This window comes from Oncorhynchus keta, unplaced genomic scaffold (genome assembly GCF_023373465.1).
Source record: "Oncorhynchus keta strain PuntledgeMale-10-30-2019 unplaced genomic scaffold, Oket_V2 Un_contig_7036_pilon_pilon, whole genome shotgun sequence".
NCBI lineage: Eukaryota > Metazoa > Chordata > Actinopteri > Salmoniformes > Salmonidae > Oncorhynchus > Oncorhynchus keta.
In genome coordinates, this window is record NW_026289216.1 from 50,001 (window position 1) to 74,103 (window position 24,103).

General features: G+C 44.3%; 1 protein-coding gene across 1 annotated transcript in view; it reads right to left on the minus strand.

Moving 5' to 3' along the window:
* Positions 1 to 24,103, minus strand: part of LOC127926159 (transmembrane protein 65-like) — a 90,838-nt gene that overhangs the window by 31,950 nt on the left and 34,785 nt on the right. Inside the window, exons 3-5 of the mRNA XM_052511636.1 lie at positions 14,227 to 14,271; positions 7,439 to 7,506; positions 6,052 to 6,106 (exon numbers count right to left, since the gene is read on the minus strand). Coding sequence (XP_052367596.1) covers positions 6,052 to 6,106; positions 7,439 to 7,506; positions 14,227 to 14,271 — 168 coding nt within the window. The remainder of the gene's footprint in view (positions 1 to 6,051; positions 6,107 to 7,438; positions 7,507 to 14,226; positions 14,272 to 24,103) is intronic.

Below are 24,103 nucleotides of genomic sequence, written 5' to 3' on the forward strand. Positions count from 1 at the left end.
CAGTGGTATTCTCCTCCTTTATCTCCTCTGGTACTTTCATAACAGTGGGTATTCTCCTCCTTTATCTCCTCTGGTACTTTCATAACAGTGGGTATTCTCCTCCTTTATCTCCTCTGGTACTTTCATAACAGTGGTATTCTCCTCCTTTATCTCCTCTGGTACTTTCATAACAGCGGGTATTCTCCTCCTTTATCTCCTCTGGTACTTTCATAACAGTGGGTATTCTCCTCCTTTATCTCCTCTGGTACTTTCATAACAGTATTCTCCTCCTTTATCTCCTCTGGTACTTTCATAACAGTGGGTATTCTCCTCCTTTATCTCCTCTGGTACTTTCATAACAGTGGGTATTCTCCTCCTTTATCTCCTCTGGTACTTTCATAACAGTGGGTATTCTCCTCCTTTATCTCCTCTGGTACTTTCATAACAGTGGGTATTCTCCTCCTTTATCTCCTCTGGTACTTTCATAACAGTGGGTATTCTCCTCCTTTATCTCCTCTGGTACTTTCATAACAGTGGGTATTCTCCTCCTTTATCTCCTCTGGTACTTTCATAACAGTGGGTATTCTCCTCCTTTATCTCCTCTGGTACTTTCATAACAGTGGGTATTCTCCTCCTTTATCTCCTCTGGTACTTTCATAACAGTGGGTATTCTCCTCCTTTATCTCCTCTGGTACTTTCATAACAGTGGGTATTCTCCTCCTTTATCTCCTCTGGTACTTTCATAACAGTGGGTATTCTCCTCCTTTATCTCCTCTGGTACTTTCATAACAGTGGGTATTCTCCTCCTTTATCTCCTCTGGTACTTTCATAACAGTGGGTATTCTCCTCCTTTATCTCCTCTGGTACTTTCATAACAGTGGGTATTCTCCTCCTTTATCTCCTCTGGTACTTTCATAACAGTGGGTATTCTCCTCCTTTATCTCCTCTGGTACTTTCATAACAGTGGGTATTCTCCTCCTTTATCCCTCTGGTACTTTCATAACAGTGGGTATTCTCCTCCTTTATCTCCTCTGGTACTTTCATAACAGTGGGTATTCTCCTCCTTTATCTCCTCTGGTACTTTCATAACAGTGGGTATTCTCCTCCTTTATCTCCTCTGGTACTTTCATAACAGTGGGTATTCTCCTCCTTTATCTCCTCTGGTACTTTCATAACAGTGGGTATTCTCCTCTTCTGTTAGTTATAGTTCTGGACCCTGATAGTTATAGTAGAGCTCTGGACCCTGCTAGTTATAGTAGAGGTCTGGACCCTGCTAGTTATAGTAGAGCTCTGGACCCTAGTTATAGTAGAGTCTGGACCCTGCTAGTTATAGTAGAGCTCTGGACCCTGTTAGTTATAGTAGAGGTCTGGACCCTGCTAGTTATAGTAGAGCTCTGGACCCTGCTAGTTATAGTAGAGCTCTGGACCCTGCTAGTTATAGTAGAGCTCTGGACCCTGCTAGTTATAGTAGAGCTCTGGACCCTGCTAGTTATAGTAGAGCTCTGGACCCTGCTAGTTATAGTAGAGCTCTGGACCCTGCTAGTTATAGTAGAGCTCTGGACCCTGCTAGTTATAGTAGAGCTCTGGACCCTGCTAGTTATAGTAGAGCTCTGGACCCTGCTAGTTATAGTAGAGCTCTGGACCCTGCCCTGCTAGTTATAGTAGAGCTCTGGACCCTGCTAGTTATAGTAGAGCTCTGGACCCTGCTAGTTATAGTAGAGCTCTGGACCCTGCTAGTTATAGTAGAGCTCTGGACCCTGCTAGTTATAGTAGAGCTCTGGACCCTGTTAGTTATAGTAGAGTTCTGGACCCTGCTAGTTATAGTAGAGCTCTGGACCCTGCTAGTTATAGTAGAGCTCTGGACCCTGTTAGTTATAGTAGAGCTCTGGACCCTGCTAGTTATAGTAGAGCTCTGGACCTGCTGTTAGTTATAGTAGAGCTCTGGACCCTGCTAGTTATAGTAGAGCTCTGGACCCTGTTAGTTATAGTAGAGCTCTGGACCCTGTTAGTTATAGTAGAGCTCTGGACCCTGCTAGTTATAGTAGAGCTCTGGACCCTGCTAGTTATAGTAGAGCTCTAGCCCTGTTAGTTATAGTAGAGCTCTGGACCCTGTTAGTTATAGTAGAGCTCTGGACCCTGCTAGTTATAGTAGAGCTCTGGACCCTGTTAGTTATAGTAGAGCTCTGGGTCCAGCCCTGCTAGTTATAGTAGCTCTTAGTTATAGTAGAGCTCTGGGTCCAGCCTGCTGTTAGTTATAGTAGAGTTCTGGGTCCAGCCTGCTGTTAGTTATAGTAGAGTTCTGGGTCCAGCCTGCTGTTAGTTATAGTAGAGCTCTGGGTCCAGCCTGCTGGTAGTTATAGTAGTCCAGCTCTAGAGGGTCCAGCCTGCTGTTAGTTATAGTAGAGCTCTGGGTCCAGCCTGCTGGTAGTTATAGTAGAGTTCTGGGTCCCAGCCTGCTGGTAGTTATAGTAGAGCTCTGGGTCCAGCCTGCTGTTAGTTATAGTAGAGCTCTGGGTCCAGCCTGCTGTTAGTTATAGTAGAGTTCTGGGTCCAGCCTGCTGTTAGTTATAGTAGAGCTCTGGGTCCAGCCTGCTGTTAGTTATAGTAGAGCTCTGGGTCCAGCCTGCTGTTAGTTATAGTAGAGCTCTGGGTCCAGAACATCACAGCCTTGTCTTTCTGCTGTTCCCTGAAATAGCCCTGCAGTATCTCAGTGGGAGAGGATTCACAGTCTATTATACAGCAGAGCTATATGACCAGCAGACACACCTCCACATAGAATACTATACTGGATCTGAATTAATTTACTCCACATAGAATACTATACTGGATCTGAATTAATTTACTCCACATAGAATACTATACTGAGATCTGACAGCAGATTTACTCCACATAGAATACTATACTGGATCTGAATTCATTTACTCCACATGGAATACTATACTGGATCTGAATTCATTTACTCCACATGGAATACTATCCTGTATCTGAATTCATTTACTCCACATAGAATACTATACTGGATCTGAATTAATTTACTCCACATGGAATACTATACTGGATCTGAATTCATTTACTCCACATAGAATAGTATACTGGATCTGAATTCATTTACTCCACATAGAATACTATCCTGTATCCAAACAGAAAACAATCTCCCACTATCACAATACATATGTTGTTGTCCCAGAACACAGGCCAGCCATAGGTGATGCTGCAGTCCTCAACTACCCCAGGATTCAATATGTTGTTATCCCAGAACACAGGCCAGCCATAGGTGATGCTGCAGTCCTCAACTACCCCAGGATTCAATATGTTGTTATCTCATAACACAGGCCAGCCATAGGTGATGCTGCAGTCCTCAACTACCCCAGGATTCAATATGTTGTTATCCCAGAACACAGGCCAGCCATAGGTGATGCTGCAGTCCTCAACTACCCCAGGATTCAATATGTTGTTATCTCATAACACAGGCCAGCCATAGGTGATGCTACAGTCCTCAACTACCCCAGGATTCAATATGTTGACAGTCTCACAGACGTTTCCAGTTTCCACAGAGTCAATAGCTTCGTTTGCTGCTGGTACCCATCCCAAATTCCATCAGGGCTCACGAATGGGAAGAGATTGAAGAAATACGCTGACAGAGCAGTGTGTGTGTGTGTGTGTTTTTCTCTCCTCTCCTCTCCTCTCCTCTCCTCTCCTCTCCTCTCCTCTCCTCTCCTCTCCCCTCCCCTGATCCCCTCCCCTCCCCTCCTCTCCTCTCCTCTCCTCTCCCTCTCCTCTCCTCTCCTCCCTCTCCTCTCCTCTCCTCTCCTCTCCTCTCCTCTCCCTCTCCTTCTCTCCTCTTCTCTTCTCTTCTCTTCTCTTCCTCTCTTCTCTTCTCTTCTCTTCTCTTCTCTTCTCTTCTCTTCTCTTCTCTTCTCTTCTCTTCTCTTCTCTTCTCTTCTCCTCTCCTCTCCTCTCCTCTCCTCTCCTCTCCACCTCACCCCTCCTCTCCTCTCCTTCCCTCACCTCGCCTCCTCTCCCCAAGGCCAGAGAAAGGGAAGGGAGAGGGACACAGAATAAAATAGATCATTTTGTCATTATATTCTGTATGGAGAGTGTATTATCTCCATCCTCTATCTGACAACCTGATGTTCTCCTCTGTTACAGACTCATTTATCTCTGTTATGTTCTCCTCTGTTAAACTCTAATTTATCTCTGATATGTTCTCCTCTGTTACAGACTCATTTATCTCTGATATGTTCTCCTCTGTTACAGACTCATTTATCTCTGATATGTTCTCCCCTGTTACAGACTCATTTATCTCTGATATGTTATCCTCTGTTACAGGCTCATTTATCTCTGATATGTTCTCCTCTGTTACAGACTCATTTATCTCTGATATGTTCTCCTCTGTTAAACTCTCATTTATCTCTGATATGTTCTCCCTCTGTTACAGACTCATTTATCTCTGTTATGTTCTCCTCTGTTAAACTCTAATTTATCTCTGATATGTTCTCCTCTGTTACAGACTCATTTATCTCTGATATGTTCTCCTCTGTTACAGACTCATTTATCTCTGATATGTTCTCCCCTGTTACAGACTCATTTATCTCTGATATGTTATCCTCTGTTAAACTCTCATTTATCTCTGATATGTTCTCCTCTGTTACAGACTCATTTATCTCTGATATGTTATCCTCTGTTAAACTCTCATTTATCTCTGATATGTTCTCCTCTGTTACAGGCTGAAGTGTCATTAATCTGTGATGTGATATGACTGTTATGGTATGTTATATGTTATATTATGGTACGGTAGCTAGCTAGGCTATGGATGAGTCCCAAATGCTACCCTATGCCCTATATAGTGCACTACCCTATGGGCCCTGGTCAAAAGCAGTGCCCTGTATAGGGAACAGGGTGCCATTTGAGATGCACTGTCTCTCTGTCGTTTGGTTCCCAAGGAGGCTGAATCATTCTGTTAAAATGCAAATGATCACCTCTTGTCCTAAAGTGAACGGCTAGGATATCGCTGTTGTCATTCAGATGACTGAAGAGGAATATTACCATACATATGAATAATCATCATCCGCTGTCTGTCGCTCTCTTCAGTGTCTGGCAGCTAGCCAGACCAGGGGACAAACTGAGAGAACGCGTGTTTCAAACGGCTGCCTATTCCCTACATCCCTCAAACTCAACTCTGGTCCTCCAAGTCAGTCCCTCTGCGTGTTTTCATTGTTCACCTCTAATCAGGGCCTGATTTAGACCTGGGACACCAGTCATTGTTGTCCTCTAATCAGGGCCTGATTTAGACCTGGGACACCAGTCATTGTTGACCTCTAATCAGGGCCTGATTTAGACCTGGGACACCAGTCATTGTTCCCCTCTAATCAGGGCCTGATTTAGACCTGGGACACCAGTCATTGTTCCCCTGTAATCAGGGCCTGATTTAGACCTGGGACACCCTGATTTAGACCTGGGACATCAGATGTGTGCAGCGGGCTCCGGACCTCCTAGGGTCAAAGTTAATCTACATATGGTGGATCACTGACCACAGCCCTATGGTTATATTACAGTGGAGTCTGCTGAGGGGAGGAGGGCTCATAATAATACCTGGAACGGAGCAAATGGAATGGCATCAAACACATGGAAACCATGGAAACCATGGAAACCATGGAAACCATGTTTGTTTGATGTATTTGATACCGTTCCACTGATTCCGCTCCATCCATTACCACGAGCCCCGTCCTCCCCAATTTCTCTTTTGAAATGTCATCTCTTAAAACTGTGCAAGGGGCGTGTAGACTTTCACTAGGCACTGTAAATATATTTAAAAAAACATTACAAAGCATGTTTACTCCATGTGTAACTCTGTGTTGTCTGTTCACACTGCTTTGCTTTATCTTGGCCAGGTCGCAGTTGCAAATGAGAACTTGTTCTCAACTAGCCTACCTGGTTAAATAAAGGTGAAATAAATAAAATAAAATAAATATAGACAGCATCCCAAATGGCACCCTATTCCCGATATAGTGAACTACACAGGGAATATGGTCCCATTAGGGACTCACAGATTATTTCTGGTTTTCGACATACCTGCCATGGTTGAAATCCCAAGGATCACACCTATGGACAACTCAATCTGCGTGCCCTAAAAACAAAACACACAAACACCCTCATCAATTCTCTGTTGTTATTTGTTACGGCCATGTGGGAAAACCCAACACGTGATACATAGCGGGGCTAAGTGTACCTATGATGAAAATTACAGGCCTCTCTCATCTTTTTAAGTGGGAGAACTTGCACAATTCGTGGCTGACTAAATACTTTTTTGCCCCACTGTATGTTTATATAGTGTGTGTTTCATGCTGTAATGAAAAACCACCGCTGAAAGCTAAAGCTTTTGTATTCAACTTCAATGAGTCATTTTTTGTCCCTCAGAATGAAAGTATTTGAATGAGGTTAAGTGTGTTAGATGTGGATAAAAGAGTCTGCTTTTGGTGGCAAAAAAATAAATGTCAATGTTTTGAAAAGCTAAAATAGAATTGACCAACTCTCTAGTTACAGTAAATGACAGATACCAGATTCTCACTTCAATGTTAATGAAACAGATATCTACCACATATTACTGTATAATATATCTAGTATTACTGTAATACTAGTATAGATAGAGGTCTACTGCATATTACTGTATAATCTATCTAGTATTACTGTAAAACTAGTATGGATAGAGGGCTACCACATATTACTGTAGAATCTATCTAATATTACTGTAAAACTAGTATGGATAGAGATCTACCACATATTACTGTAATACTAGTGTGGATAGAGGTCTACCACATATTACTGTAGAATATATCTAATATTACTGTAAAACTAGTATGGATAGAGGTCTACCACATTACTGTATCATCTATCTAGTATTACGGTAATACTAGTATGGATAGAGGTCTACCACATATTACTGTATCATCTATCTAGTATTACTGTAATACTAGTATGGATAGAGGTCTACCACATATTACTGTAGAATATATCTAGTATTACGGTAATACTAGTATAGATAGAGGTCTACCACATATTACTGTAGAATATATCTAGTATTACCGTAATACTAGTATGGATAGAGGGCGACCACATATTACTGTAGAATATATCTAGTATTACCGTAATACTAGTATGGATAGAGGTCTACCACATATTACTGTATCATCTATCTAGTATTACCGTAATACTAGTATGGATAGAGGTCTACCACATATTACTGTAGAATATATCTAGTATTACCGTAATACTAGTATGGATAGAGGTCTACCACATATTACTGTAGAATATATCTAGTATTACCGTAATACTAGTATGGATAGAGGTCTACCACATATTACTGTATAATATATCTAGTATTACTGTAATACTATAGAGGGTCTACCACAGAGACGCAGATCAAAACGTGATATTCATTTGATAAAGTGGTGTAACTTACAGCTACAATCATGATGGCGTTGTCCAGGAAACCAAATCCTACAAAAGGAATGGCGTTGTGTAGAAGAACTGCAAAAGAAAGAACACACACAACATCCCATTTAACATCACACACACACAACATCCCATTTAACATCACACACAACATCCCATTTAACATCACACACACACAACATCCCATTTAACATCACACACACACAACATCCCATTTAACATCACACACACAACATCCCATTTAACATCACACACACATCATCCCATTTAACATCACACACACAACATCCCATTTAACATCACACACACATCATCCCATTTAACATCACCCACACAACATCCCATTTAACATCACACACACACAACATCCCATTTAACATCACACACACATCATCCCATTTAACATCACACACATCATCCCATTTAACATCACACACAACATCCCATTTAACATCACACACACAACATCCCATTTAACATCACACACACAACATCCCATTTAACATCACACACACAACATCCCATTTAACATCACACACACAACATCACATTTAACATCACACACACAACATCCCATTTAACATCACACACACAACATCCCATTTAACATCACACACACAACATCCCATTTAACATCACACACACAACATCCCATTTAACATCACACACACAACATCCCATTTAACATCACACACACAACATCCCATTTAACATCACACACACACAACATCCCATTTAACATCACACACACACAACATCCCATTTAACATCACACACACAACATCCCATTTAACATCACACACACAACATCCCATTTAACATCCCATTTAACATCACACACACAACATCCCATTTAACATCACACACACACAACATCCCATTTAACATCACACATCCCATTTAACATCACAACATCCCATTTAACATCACACACACAACATCCCATTTAACATCACACACATCCCATTTAACATCACACACACCATTTAACATCACACACACAACATCCCATTTAACATCCCACACACAACATCCATTTAACATCACACACACACAACATCCCATTTAACATCCACACACACAACATCCCATTTAACATCACACACACAACATCCCATTTAACATCACACACAACATCCCATTTAACATCACACACACAACATCCCATTTAACATCACACACACAACATCCCATTTAACATCACACACACACAACATCCCATTTAACATCACACACACAACATCCCATTTAACATCACACACACAACATCCCATTTAACATCACACACACAACATTCCATTTAACATCACACACACATCATCCCATTTAACATCACACACACATCATCCCATTTAACATCACACACACAACATCCCATTTAACATCACACACACACAACATCCCATTTAACATCACACACACAACATCCCATTTAACATCACACACACACAACATCCCATTTAACATCACACACACAACATCCCATTTAACATCACACACACACACAACATCCCATTTAAACATCACACACACAACATCCCATTTAACATCCCACACACAACATCCCATTTAACATCACACACACAACCAACATCCCATTTAACATCCCACACACAACATCCCATTTAACATCACACACACAACATCCCATTTAACATCACACACACAACATCCCATTTAACATCACACACACAACATCCCATTTAACATCACACACACAACATCCCATTTAACATCCCACACACAACATCCCATTTAACATCACACACACAACATCCCATTTAACATCACACACACAACATCCCATTTAACATCACACACACATCATCCCATTTAACATCACACACACAACATCCCATTTAACATCCCACACACACAACATCCCATTTAACATCACACACACAACATCCCATTTAACATCACACACACACAACATCCCATTTAACATCACACACACAACATCCCATTTAACATCACACACACAACATCCCATTTAACATCACACACACAACATCCCATTTAACATCACACACACAACATCCCATTTAACATCCCACACACACAACATCCCATTTAACATCACACACACAACATCCCATTTAACATCCCACACACAACATCCCATTTAACATCACACACAACATCCCATTTAACATCACACACAACATCCCATTTAACATCACACACAACATCCCATTTAACATCACACACACAACATCCCATTTAACATCACACACACAACATCCCATTTAACATCACACACACATCATCCCATTTAACATCACACACATCATCCCATTTAACATCACACACACAACATCCCATTTAACATCACACACACAACATCCCATTTAACATCACACACAACATCCCATTTAACATCACACACACAACATCCCATTTAACATCACACACACATCATCCCATTTAACATCACACACACAACATCCCATTTAACATCACATTATATGTACTGTACACACAACATCCCATTTAACATCACACACACATCATCCCATTTAACATCACACACACAACATCCCATTTAACATCCCACACACACAACATCCCATTTAACATCCCACACAACATCCCATTTAACATCACACACAACATCCCATTTAACATCACACACACAACATCCCATTTAACATCACACACACAACATCCCATTTAACATCACACACACACAACATCCCATTTAACATCCCACACATGTACTGGATCCTTGAAGAAGTGATAAGACACAGTGAACCTGGACGAACATTTGGCAGTTACAAACGGGGACGAAAAGTGAGTTCTACATAACTCTGTCGTCAGGTCCTACTTCTGGCCAAATGTTCTCTGGTACGAGACCAAAACAGGGAGGTGTTGCTAAAACATTGGCCGTCTGATTCAACGAATCAAAAGCAAAGGAATCTGTCTTGAACCTGAATGAACTCCTATCGGCCATCAATGTGGAATTCTTTTCCACTCTGGTCATCAACCCGGGTACACTGCATGATAGTCATCAGTTCAGCCCTGGTGAATATGTGGGCTGGGAATGTGGGCTGGGAATGTGGGCTGGGAATGTGGGCTGGGAATGTGGGCTGGGAATGTGGGCTGGGAATGTGGGCTGGGAATGTGGGCTGGGAATGTGGGCTGGGAATGTGGCAGTGAGCACAGTGACAGGGAGGAAACAAATCCTCCAGCGTTCTCCACTGTTTCATATATGAATCCTCCTGCGTTCTCCACTGTTTCATATATGAATCCTCCAGCGTTCTCCACTGTTTCATATATGAATCCTCCAGCGTTCTCCACTGTTTCATATATGAATCCTCCAGCGTTCTCCACTGTTTCATATATGAATCCTCCAGCGTTCTCCACTGTTTCATATATGAATCCTCCAGCGTTCTCCACTGTTTCATATATGAATCCTCCAGCGTTCTCCACTGTTTCATATATGAATCCTCCAGCGTTCTCCACTGTTTCATATATGAATCCTCCAGCGTTCTCCACTGTTTCATATATGAATCCTCCAGCGTTCTCCACTGTTTCATATATGAATCCTCCAGCATTCTCCACTGTTTCATATATGAATCCTCCTGCGTTCTCCACTGTTTCATATATGAATCCTCCAGCGTTCTCCACCGTTTCATATATGAATCCTCCAGCGTTCTCCACTGTTTCATATATGAATCCTCCTGCGTTCTCCACTGTTTCATATATGAATCCTCCTGCGTTCTCCACTGTTTCATATATGAATCCTCCTGCGTTCTCCACTGTTTCATATATGAATCCTCCAGCGTTCTCCACTATTTCATATATGAATCCTCCAGCGTTCTCCACGGTTTAATATATGAATCCTCCTGCGTTCTCCACTGTTTCATATATGAATCCTCCAGCGTTCTCCACTGTTTCATATGTGAATCCTCCAGCGTTCTCCACTGTTTCATATATGAATCCTCCAGCGTTCTCCACTGTTTCATATATGAATCCTCCAGCGTTCTCCACTGTTTCATATATGAATCCTCCAGCGTTCTCCACTGTTTCATATATGAATCCTCCTGCATTCTCCACTGTTTCATATATGAATCCTCCAGCGTTCTCCACTGTTTCATATATGAATCCTCCAGCGTTCTCCACTGTTTCATATATGAATCCTCCAGCGTTCTCCACTGTTTCATATATGAATCCTCCTGCATTCTCCACTGTTTCATATATGAATCCTCCAGCGTTCTCCACTGTTTCATATATGAATCCTCCAGCGTTCTCCACTGTTTCATATATGAATCCTCCTGCATTCTCCACTGTTTCATATATGAATCCTCCAGCGTTCTCCACTGTTTCATATATGAATCCTCCTGCATTCTCCACTGTTTCATATATGAATCCTCCAGCGTTCTCCACTGTTTCATATATGAATCCTCCTGCATTCTCCACTGTTTCATATATGAATCCTCCAGCGTTCTCCACTGTTTCATATATGAATCCTTCAGCGTTCTCCACTGTTTCATATATGAATCCTCCTGCGTTCTCCACTGTTTCATATATGAATCCTCCAGCGTTCTCCACTGTTTCATATACGTATGAATCCTCCAGCGTTCTCCACTGTTTCATATATGAATCCTCCAGCGTTCTCCACTGTTTCATATATGAATCCTCCAGCGTTCTCCACTGTTTCATATACGTATGAATCCTCCAGCGTTCTCCACTGTTTCATATATGAATCCTCCAGCGTTCTCCACTGTTTCATATATGAATCCTCCAGCGTTCTCCACTGTTTCATATATGAATCCTCCAGCGTTCTCCACTGTTTCATATATGAATCCTCCAGCGTTCTCCACTGTTACATATATGAATCCTCCAGCGTTCTCCACTGTTTCATATATGAATCCTCCAGCGTTCTCCACTGTTTCATATATGAATCCTCCAGCGTTCTCCACTGTTTCATATATGAATCCTCCTGCGTTCTCCACTGTTTCATATATGAATCCTCCAGCGTTCTCCACTGTTTCATATATGAATCCTCCTGCGTTCTCCACTGTTTCATATATGAATCCTCCAGCGTTCTCCACTGTTTCATATATGAATCCTCCAGCATTCTCCACTGTTTGTTATATCTGGAGTACTTCTCCTGTCCTATTCGGTGTCCTGTGTGAATCTAAGTGTGCGTTCTCTAATTCTCTCCTTCTTTCTTTCTCTCTTTCGGAGGACCTGAGCCCTAGGACCATGCCCCAGGACTACCTGACATGATGACTCCTTGCTGTCCCCAGTCCACCTGGCCATGCTGCTGCTCCAGTTTCAACTGACCTGAGCCCTAGGACCATGCCCCAGGACTATCTGACATGATGACTCCTTGCTGTCCCCAGTCCACCTGGCCATGCTGCTGCTCCAGTTTCAACTGTTCTGCCTTACTATTATTTGACCATGCTGGTCATTTATGAACATTTGAACATCTTGGCCATGTTCTGTTATAATCTCCACCCGGCACAGCCAGAAGAGGACTGGCCACCCCACATATGCTCTCTCTAATTCTCTCTTTCTTTCTCTCTCTCGGAGGACCTGAGCCCTAGGACCATGCCCCAGGACGACCTGACATGATGACTCCTTGCTGTCCCCAGTCCACCTGACTGTGCTGCTGCTCCAGTTTCAACTGTTCTGCCTTGTTATTATTCGACCATGCTGGTCATTTATGAACATTTGAACATCTTGGCCATGTTCTGTTATAATCTCCACCCGGCACAGCCAGAAGAGGACTGGCCACCCCACATAGCCTGGTTCCTCTCTAGGTTTATAATCTCCACCCGGCACAGCCAGAAGAGGACTGGCCACCCCACATAGCCTGGTTCCTCTCTAGGTTTCTTCCTAGGTTTTGGCCTTTCTAGGGAGTTTTTCCTAGCCACCGTGCTTCTACACCTGCATTGCTTGCTGTTTGGGGTTTTAGGCTGGGTTTCTGTACAGCACTTTGAGATATCAGCTGATGTACGAAGGGCTTTATAAATACATTTGATTTGATTTGATTCATATATGAATCCTCCAGCATTCTCCACTGTTTCATATATGGATCCTCCAGCGTTCTCCACTGTTTCATATATGAATCCTCCTGCATTCTCCACTGTTTCATATATGAATCCTCCAGCGTTCTCCACTGTTTCATATGTGAATCCTCCAGCGTTCTCCACTGTTTCATATATGAATCCTCCAGCGTTCTCCACTGTTTCATATATGAATCCTCCAGCGTTCTCCACTGTTTCATATATGAATCCTCCAGCGTTCTCCACTGTTTCATATATGAATCCTCCAGCGTTCTCCACTGTTTCATATATGAATCCTCCTGCGTTCTCCACTGTTTCATATATGAATCCTCCAGTTTTCTCCACTGTTTCATATATGAATCCTCCAGCGTTCTCCACTGTTTCATATATGAATCCTCCTGCGTTCTCCACTGTTTCATATATGAATCCTCCAGCGTTCTCCACTGTTTCATATATGAATCCTCCAGCGTTCTCCACTGTTACATATATGAATCCTCCAGCGTTCTCAACTGTTACATATATGAATCCTCCTGCGTTCTCCACTGTTACATATATGAATCCTCCAGCGTTCTCCACTGTTACATATATGAATCCTCCAGCGTTCTCCACTGTTTCATATATGAATCCTCCAGCGTTCTCCACTGTTTCATATATGAATCCTCCAGCGTTCTCCACTGTTTCATATATGAATCCTCCTGCGTTCTCCACTGTTACATATATGCATCTCTTTTCAAAGACATCTCTCTCTCTCTCTCTCTTTGTTTTCTTCGTCTCTTACCGTATCTCAGCTGAGCCGATGTGGGCGGGGCGATGACCATTTCCCCTGAAGAAGGAGGAAAAAGAAAACATGTCATTACTATGGAGAAGAAGATAGTCCTGTCTGGAAGGACATGTCATTACTATGGAGAAGAAGATAGTCCTGTCTGGAAGGACATGTCATTACTATGGAGAAGAAGATAGTCCTGTCTGGAAGGACATGTCATTACTATGGAGAAGAAGTCAGTCCTGTCTGGAAGGACATGTCATTACTATGGAGAAGAAGATAGTCCTGTCTGGAAGGACATGTCATTACTATGGAGAAGAAGTCAGTCCTGTCTGGAAGGACATGTCATTACTATGGAGAAGAAGTCAGTCCTGTCTGGAAGGACATGTCATTACTATGGAGAAGAAGATAGTCCTGTCTGGAAGGACATGTCATTACTATGGAGAAGAAGTCAGTCCTGTCTGGAAGGACATGTCATTACTATGGAGACGAAGTCAGTCCTGTCTGGAAGGACATGTCATTACTATGGAGACGAAGTCAGTCCTGTCTGGAAGGACATGTCATTACTATGGAGACGAAGTCAGTCCTGTCTGGAAGGACATGTCATTACTATGGAGAAGAAGATAGTCCTGTCTGGAAGGACATGTCATTACTATGGAGACGAAGTCAGTCCTGTCTGGAAGGACATGTCATTACTATGGAGACGAAGTCAGTCCTGTCTGGAAGGACATGTCATTACTATGGAGACGAAGTCAGTCCTGTCTGGAAGGACATGTCATTACTATGGAGAAGAAGTCAGTCCTGTCTGGAAGGACATGTCATTACTATGGAGAAGAAGTCAGTCCTGTCTGGAAGGACATGTCATTACTATGGAGAAGAAGTCAGTCCTGTCTGGAAGGACATGTCATTACTATGGAGAAGAAGATAGTCCTGTCTGGAAGGACATGTCATTACTATGGAGACGAAGTCAGTCTTGTCTGGAAGGACATGTCATTACTATGGAGAAGAAGTCAGTCCTGTCTGGAAGGACATGTCATTACTATGGAGAAGAAGTCAGTCCTGTCTGGAAGGACATGTCATTACTATGGAGAAGAAGTCAGTCCTGTCTGGAAGGACATGTCATTACTATGGAGACGAAGTCAGTCCTGTCTGGAAGGACATGTCATTACTATGGAGAAGAAGTCAGTCCTGTCTGGAAGGACATGTCATTACTATGGAGAAGAAGATAGTCCTGTCTGGAAGGACATGTCAGACAGAGGAGGAGAGCGACAGAGAGACAGGAGGGACAGAGAGAGGGACAGAGAGACAGAGGAGGAGAGGGACAGAGAGACAGAGGAGGAGAGGGACAGAGAGACAGGGAGGAGAGGGACAGAGAGACAGAGGAGGAGAGGGACAGAGAGACAGGGAGGAGAAGGAGAGAGAGACAGAAGAGGAGAGGGACAGAGAGACAGAGGAGGAGAGGGACAGAGAGACAGAAGAGGAGAGGGACAGAGAGACAGAGGAGGAGAGGGACAGAGAGACAGAGGAGGAGAGGGACAGAGAGACAGAGGAGAGGGACAGAGAGACAGAGGAGGAGAGGGACAGAGAGACAGGGAGGAGAGGGACAGAGGAGGAGAGGGACAGAGAGACAGGGAGGAGAGGGAGAGAGAGACAGAAGAGGAGAGGGACAGAGAGACAGAGGAGGAGAGGGACAGAGAGACAGAGGAGGAGAGGGACAGAGAGACAGAGGAGGAGAGGGACAGAGAGACAGAGGAGGAGAGGGACAGAGAGACAGGGAGGAGAGGGACAGAGAGACAGAGGAGGAGAGGGACAGAGAGACAGGGAGGAGAGGGAGAGAGAGACAGAAGAGGAGAGGGACAGAGAGACAGAGGAGGAGAGGGACAGAGAGACAGAGGAGGAGAGGGACAGAGAGAAAGAGGAGGAGAGGGACAGAGAGACAGAGGAGGAGAGGGACAGAGAGACAGAGGAGGAGAGGGACAGAGAGACAGGGAGGAGAGGGACAGAGAGACAGGGAGGAGAGGGACAGAGAGACAGGGAGGAGAGGGACAGAGAGACAGAGGAGGAGAGGGACAGAGAGACAGGGAGCAGAGCGACAGAGTGACAGAGAGACAGATGTGTCCCAGGCCGACGGGACAGGGATTAGAGGGGGACTGTCATTGTGTCCCAAATGGCACCCTATCCCTATTAAGTGCCCTACTTCTCACCAGGGCCCATAGGGAATAGGGTGCCGTTTGGGACTGAACTAGTGGAACTACATAGAAATCCCATTCTTAACACATTGAAATACAAAACGGTGAGTATTAATGGTGTGTGAAACGTCCAGTAGGGTAATGCCATGCTCTGCAACCAGGACCCACAGGACGATTACCCTGCGTCCCAAATGGCTCCCTAGTCCCCATATAGTGCACTACTGCAGACTAGGGCCCATACGACTCTGGTTAAAAGTAGTGCACTATATAGGGAGTAGGGTGCCATTTTGGGCCCAGTCCACGTCTACCAGCCTACAGATTAAGTCTGTCGAAATAGTGTCTGACACTATGAGCACAAATACTCAGCATTCAATTATCTCTATGCCCTTAGAGTCTGAGAGTAGGATCTTAATTTGATCACAGTGATTCAGGAGAACGTTCCTGAAATGCAGGACATTTTTAAAAATTGAGTGAATTTGAGGTTTAAAAACGGCTTCTAAAGTTTGTAATTTCCACTTTGAAATGACGAAAGCTTTATTTCGGACCCTTATGGAAAATGTATCAACATTTACAAAACTGTCAATGAGTTATAATCCACATAATAATCGTTTCACTACATCCTCAATAACATCTGTTAGAATGTGTATGTGACCAATACAATTAGATTTGATTATAACTCACATTTTCTGTTGCCGCAGGACTATTTTCCTGCTGAAGCAAACTGTCTCAAATTAAGATCCTACATCTGTAATCTGTATCTTAAATTAATGTCTATGTAGGGTTTATTCATGTCTGTGTAGGGTTTATTCATGTCTATGTAGGGTTTATTCATGTCTATGTAGGGTTTATTCATGTCTATGTAGGGTTTATTCATGTCTGTGTAGGGTTTATTCATGTCTGTGTAGGGTTTATTCATGTCTATGTAGGGTTTATTCATGTCTATGTAGGGTTTATTCATGTCTATGTAGGGTTTATTCATGTCTATGTAGGGTTTATTCATGTCTATGTAGGGTTTATTCATGTCTGTGTAGGGTTTATTCATGTCTATGTAGGGTTTATTCATGTCTATGTAGGGTTTATTCATGTCTATGTAGGGTTTATTCATGTCTATGTAGGGTTTATTCATGTCTATGTAGGGTTTATTCATGTCTGTGTAGGGTTTATTCATGTCTATGTAGGGTTTATTCATGTCCATGTAGGGTTTATTCATGTCTATGTAGGGTTTATTCATGTCTATGTAGGGTTTATTCATGTCTATGTAGGGTTTATTCATGTCTATGTAGGGTTTATTCATGTCTATGTAGGGTTTATTCATGTCTATGTAGGGTTTATTCATGTCTATGTAGGGTTTATTCATGTCTATGTAGGGTTTATTCATGTCTATGTAGGGTTTATTCATGTCTATGTAGGGTTTATTCATGTCTATGTAGGGTTTATTCATGTCTATGTAGGGTTTATTCATGTCTATGTAGGGTGTATTCATGTCTATGTAGGGTGTATTCATGTCTATGTAGGGTGTATTCATGTCTATGTAGGGTGTATTAATGTCTATGTAGGGTGTATTCATGTCTATGTAGGGTGTATTCATGTCTATGTATGGCTTAAAGTGGCCACCGGGATTCAAACAACAACAACACAACGCCACTTTGGTAAACAGCTGAGGGATCAGTCTGTAGTGGGTCTACAACGACATAAATATAGGCATCATTAATGTGGTGGGGTCAGGGGTCAGTTACCTCGGTCTATGCTATTGTGGTGCAAATAGAGGTTGATAATTAAATCAATGTGCATAATGTGCTTGAGGGGAGAGAAGGACGTTGACAGCAGATACAAACCATTAGTGTTTTATTCAGTGCCCACTACGGTGGAGGGTGGAGAACATGGCAGGGTGACGTTAGATGGGAGTCTCCGAGGGCCTGTCCTTATAAATGAGTCTCATAGAGCCTGTCCTTATAAATGAGTCTCCGAGGGCCTGTCCTTTATAAATGAGTCTCCTAGGGCCTGTCCTTATAAATGAGTCTCCAAGGGCCTGTCCTTATAAATTAGTCTCCTGGGGCCTGTCCTTATAAATGAGTCTCCTGGAGCCTGTCCTTATAAATGAGTCTCCAAGGGCCTGTCCTTATAAATGAGTCTCCAAGGGCCTGTCCTTATAAATTAGTCTCCTGGGGCCTGTCCTTATAAATGAGTCTCCTAGGGCCTGTCCTTATAAATGAGTCTCCTAGGGCCTGTCCTTATAAATGAGTCTCCTAGGGCCTGTCCTTATAAATGAGTCTCCTAGGGCCTCCTTATAAATGAGGCTGTGTTCACAACCCACTGGGTCTCCTTGGGCCTGTATAAATGAGGCTGTGTTCCTGACCCACTGGGTCTCCTTGGGCCTGTATAATGAGTCTCCTGGGCCTGACCTTATAACTGGGTCTCCTTATTGGGCCTGTTAAATGAGAGCCTGCTTATAAATGTGTCTCAGGGCCTGTCCCACTGGGTCTCCTAGGGCCTGTTAATGAGGCTGTGTTCATACCCACTGGGTCTCCTAGGGCCTGTATAAATGAGGCTGTGTTCACATACCCACTGGGTCTCCTAGGGCCTGTATAATGAGGCTGTGTTCACAACCCACTGGGTCTCCTAGGGCCTGTCCTTATAAATGAGAGGCTGTGTTATAAAAGTCCCACAGGGTCTCCTAGGGCCTGTTAATGAGGCTGTGGTCACAACCCACTGGGTCTCCTAGGGCCTGTTAATGAGGCTGTGTTTACAACCCCAGGGTCTCCTAGGGCCTGTTAATGAGGCTGTGTTCACAACCCACTGGGTCTCCTAGGGCCTGTTAATGAGGCTGTGTTCACAACCCACTGGGTCTCCTAGGGCCTGTTAATGAGGCTGTGGTCACAACCCACTGGGTCTCCTAGGGCCTGTTAATGAGGCTGTGTTCACAACCCACTGGGTCTCCTTGGGCCTGTTAATGAGGCTGTGTTCACAACCCACTGGGTCTCCTAGGGCCTGTTAATGAGGCTGTGGTCACAACCCACTGGGTCTCCTAGGGCCTGTTAATGAGGCTGTGTTTACAACCCACTGGGTCTCCTAGGGCCTGTTAATGAGGCTGTGGTCACAACCCACTGGGTCTCCTAGGGCCTGTTAATGAGGCTGTGTTCACAACCCACTGGGTCTCCTAGGGCCTGTTAATGAGGCTGTGTTCACAACCCACTGGGTCTCCTAGGGCCTGTTAATGAGGCTGTGGTCACAACCCACTGGGTCTCCTAGGGCCTGTTAATGAGGCTGTGTTTACAACCCACTGGGTCTCCTTGGGCCTGTTAATGAGGCTGTGTTCACAACCCACTGGGTCTCCTAGGGCCTGTTAATGAGGCTGTGTTCACAACCCACTGGGTCTCCTAGGGCCTGTTAATGAGGCTGTGTTCACAACCCACTGGGTCTCCTAGGGCCTGTTAATGAGGCTGTGTTCACAACCCACTGGGTCTCCTAGGGCCTGTTAATGAGGCTGTGTTCACAACCCACTGGGTCTCCTAGGGCCTGTTAATGAGGCTGTGTTTACAACCCACTGGGTCTCCTAGGGCCTGTTAATGAGGCTGTGGTCACAACCCACTGGGTCTCCTAGGGCCTGTTAATGAGGCTGTGTTCACAACCCACTGGGTCTCCTAGGGCCTGTTAATGAGGCTGTGTTCACAACCCACTGGGTCTCCTAGGGCCTGTTAATGAGGCTGTGTTCACAACCCACTGGGTCTCCTAGGGCCTGTTAATGAGGCTGTGGTCACAACCCACTGGGTCTCCTAGGGCCTGTTAATGAGGCTGTGTTTACAACCCACTGGGTCTCCTTGGGCCTGTTAATGAGGCTGTGTTCACAACCCACTGGGTCTCCTAGGGCCTGTTAATGAGGCTGTGGTCACAACCCACTGGGTCTCCTAGGCCCTGTTAATGAGGCTGTGTTTACAACCCACAGGGTCTCCTAGGGCCTGTTAATGAGGCTGTGGTCACAACCCACTGGGTCTCCTAGGGCCTGTTAATGAGGCTGTGGAACCCACAGGGTCTCCTAGGGCCTGTCAATGAGGCTGTGTTCAGGCAACCCACTGGGTCTCCTAGGGCCTGTTAATGAGGCTGTGGTCAGGCAACCCACTGGGTCTCCTAGGGCCTGTTAATGAGGCTGTGTTTACAACCCACAGGGTCTCCTGGGCCAGGTTAATGAGGCTGTGTTCACAACCCACTGGGTCTACTAGGCCTGTTAATGAGGCCAGGGTCACAGGACCCACTGGGTCTCCTAGGGCCTGTTAATGAGGCTGTGTTTACAACCCACAGGGTCTCGAACCAGGCTAGGGCCTGTTAATGAGGCTGTGTTGACAACCCACTGGTCCCCTCAGGGTCCTGCTTATTCCCTATGAGGCTGTGGTCACAACCCACTGGGTTCTCCTGGGTAGCCTGTTAATGAGACTTGTACATTTAGAAACCATCTGGGTCTAAACAGGGCCTGTTAATGAGGCTGTGTTCACAACCCACTGGGTCTCCTAGGGCCTGTTAATGAGGCTGTGGTCACAACCCACTGGGTCTCCTAAACAGGGCCTGTTAATGAGGCTGTGTTCACAACCCACTGGGTCTCCTGGGGCCTGTTAATGAGGCTGTGGAACGAGGCAGAATAGCTGGGTCTACTAGGACAGTTCTCATTTTTTATCACGACAGCCAGTCAATGAGGCTGTGGAACCAGGCAGAATAGCTGGGTCTACTAGGACATTTTTTCAATTTCAGGCTGTGGAACCAGGCAGAATAGCTGGGTCTCATTTGGACAGGTCAATGAGGCTGTGAACAGACAACCAGGCAGAGTAAGCTGGGTCAATAACACCTAGAAAAAAAGGACAGGTCAATGAGGCAATGTGGCAACCAGGCAGAATAGCTGGGTCTACAATTTTAGGACAGTGATAAATGAGACTGTGGAACCAGGCAGAATAGCTGGGTCTACTAGGACAGGTAAATCAATAAAGGCTGTAAAACCAGGCAGAATAGCTGGGTCTACTAGGACAGCTCAATGAGGCTGCTCGGAACCTGGCAGAATAGCTGGGTCTACTTGGACAGGTCAATGAGACTGTGGAACCAGGCAGAATAGCTGGGCTTTAGGATGGTCAATGAGGTTGCTGGAACCAGGCAGAATAGCTGGCCATCGACCAGTGAACTGGATAAGGCGGGTCAATGAGGCTGTAGATGACCTGGAGCCACTGGGTCTACTAGGACAGGTCAATGAGGCTGCGGAACCAGGCAGAATAGCTGGGTGGATAGGACAGGTCAATGAGGCTGCGGAACCAGGCAGAATAGCTGGGTCTATTAGGACACGTCAATGAGGCTGTCGAACCAGGCAGAATAGTGCTTGTACCTCAGGTACTGATCCTCATTTGCTGATTGGAGATGTTTACCTCAGTCTGGAAGGAGAGTTTGACAGCCAGACCCTCAAAGCTAGGTCACATCCTAAATGGCTCAGGGTGGTGATGCTATTCGGGCCGGGTATAAAAGCATGCATTTGGTTTTACTTCGTTTAGGACCAGGGCCCGTGCTGGGTTAGCTCGTTTGGAGGTTGGCTGCAGTTGTGCCCACATGGATAAGACTTGTACATTTAGAAACCATCTCTACTTAAACAGTGAGTGGTTAGTCGGGGCTATAGCCTGGCACCCCCATATTCCCTATGTAGGACACATGCCCTCTATTTAAACAGTGAGTGGTTAGTTGGGGCTATCAGCCTGGCACCCTATCTGCCCTATGTGATTACACTACCTCCACATAAACAGTGAGTGGTTAGTTGGGACTATAGCCTGGCACCATATTCCCTATGTAGTACACTACCTCTACTTAAACAGTTAGTGGTTAGTTGGGACTATAGCCTGGCACCCTATTCCCTATGTAGTACACTACCTCTACTTAAACAGTGAGTGGTTAGTCGGGGCTATAGCCTGGCACCCTATTCCCTATGTAGTACACTACCTCTACTTAAACAGTTAGTGGTTAGTTGGGACTATAGCCTGGTACCCTATTCCCTATGTAGTACACTACCTCTACTTAAACAGTGAGTGGTTAGTTGGGGTCCATAACCTGAATAATGGCTGCACAACATTCATCTCATATCAGGGAACTGCTACAACTTGTCTTCAATTAGACATGAAATCCTTTTCACTTCTGTATTGTAATCCCGAAACAATCTGTACCATTTGTTTTCCAAACCTTTTGTTTGCCAAACCTTTGGTTTTTCACATGCAACCGTAATGAATCCATGGCTTCCAATCAACAGTTGGCCAGATGGCGTTTAAAAGCGTTTAAAAACGTTCTCATTTGAAATGATCCTGTGATATTTCTCTACCACATTCCTCACTCTCCTCCTCTGGCCTTCGTTAGAAATAACAGTTTCACTTCTCAGTAATACCTCAACCGACTTCGGGTGTGTCCCAAATACCACCCTATTCCCTATGTAGTGCACTACTTTTGACCAGGGGCCAATAGCACTCTGGTTTTAAAAAAAGTAGTGTACTACATATTGAATAGGGTGCCAGTGGTGCTATAGCTCCTATCGCAGATCTCAGCTTCAAAGAGGATAAAAACGCCCAGTACTCTCCAATCCAGACAGGCAAGACAGATGGGTATTCTGCCCTAGCGAGCAAAAAATGAGTTAATGTCATTTTTTCCCCCCTACATTAAATACATGCTTAATCATTTGGACAAGTATCCTGCCTCTATTGTATTGTGTTCAGGAGATAATGTGGGTCATGTTTGCAGTAACTGTATAAAGTTGCTGTGAAACCAAGGTAAATCAGTTCCACGCTATGAGCAGTTACTCCCTTTTTGATTGGTAGGACAGTATTGTCTGTTTCCTTTAGATTAAAACAACAAATGGCCAACGAGGAATAAGTGCTCTATTTCAATCCTTATCGCAGATGTTCAGCGACGACGTGATTGGATATTTAAAGACAAAATGTTCCTCCACGTTAGCGAACACTGCATTCACGGTAAACGCTTCACATTTCGGCTCAAATCCGTAAATAACCTTTACATTTCTCTGGCGGGATCTGGAAGCCCTAATTCTTGAATACGCAGCAGAGCAACCTCTTTCAGAGCTCATTTTACATCAGGCTACACGCTGGACAGAAAACGAAACCCCAAAATGGCCCCCAGAATCCTTATTACCAGTGCCCTGTTTAACAGAATAGAGGGCTATTGTAGATGCAGCCAATGTTACAGAGACACGAGTTTAGAGAGACTAAAGTTCCTAAAGTTAACCATTCAAGGAAATACGCCTTTTATAGTGTCATTATTCCCATGTCGATCCTAGTAGAAGAAACAGCCGTTATGATTTCATGGTAAACTTCATTGTCACCACAACGTCCTGTGAACCAGCCACTGTTTCTGGCAGCAGGAGGCAAAGAACAACAGAAGCCAAAACCACATCAGGAAGATTATATTTATACAAGAGTCAGAAAGGCAAATAGGCAGGTTGGAGATAGTGAAACAGGCAGGTTGGAGATAGTGAAACAGGCAGGTTGGAGATAGTCAAATAGGCAGGTTGGAGATAGTGAAACAGGCAGGTTGGAGATAGTCAAATAGGCAGGTTGGAGATAGTGAAACAGGCAGGTTGGAGATAGTGAAACAGGCAGGTTGGAGATAGTCAAACAGGCAGGTTGGAGATAGTGAAACAGGCAGGTTGGAGATAGTGAAACAGGCAGGTTGGAGATAGT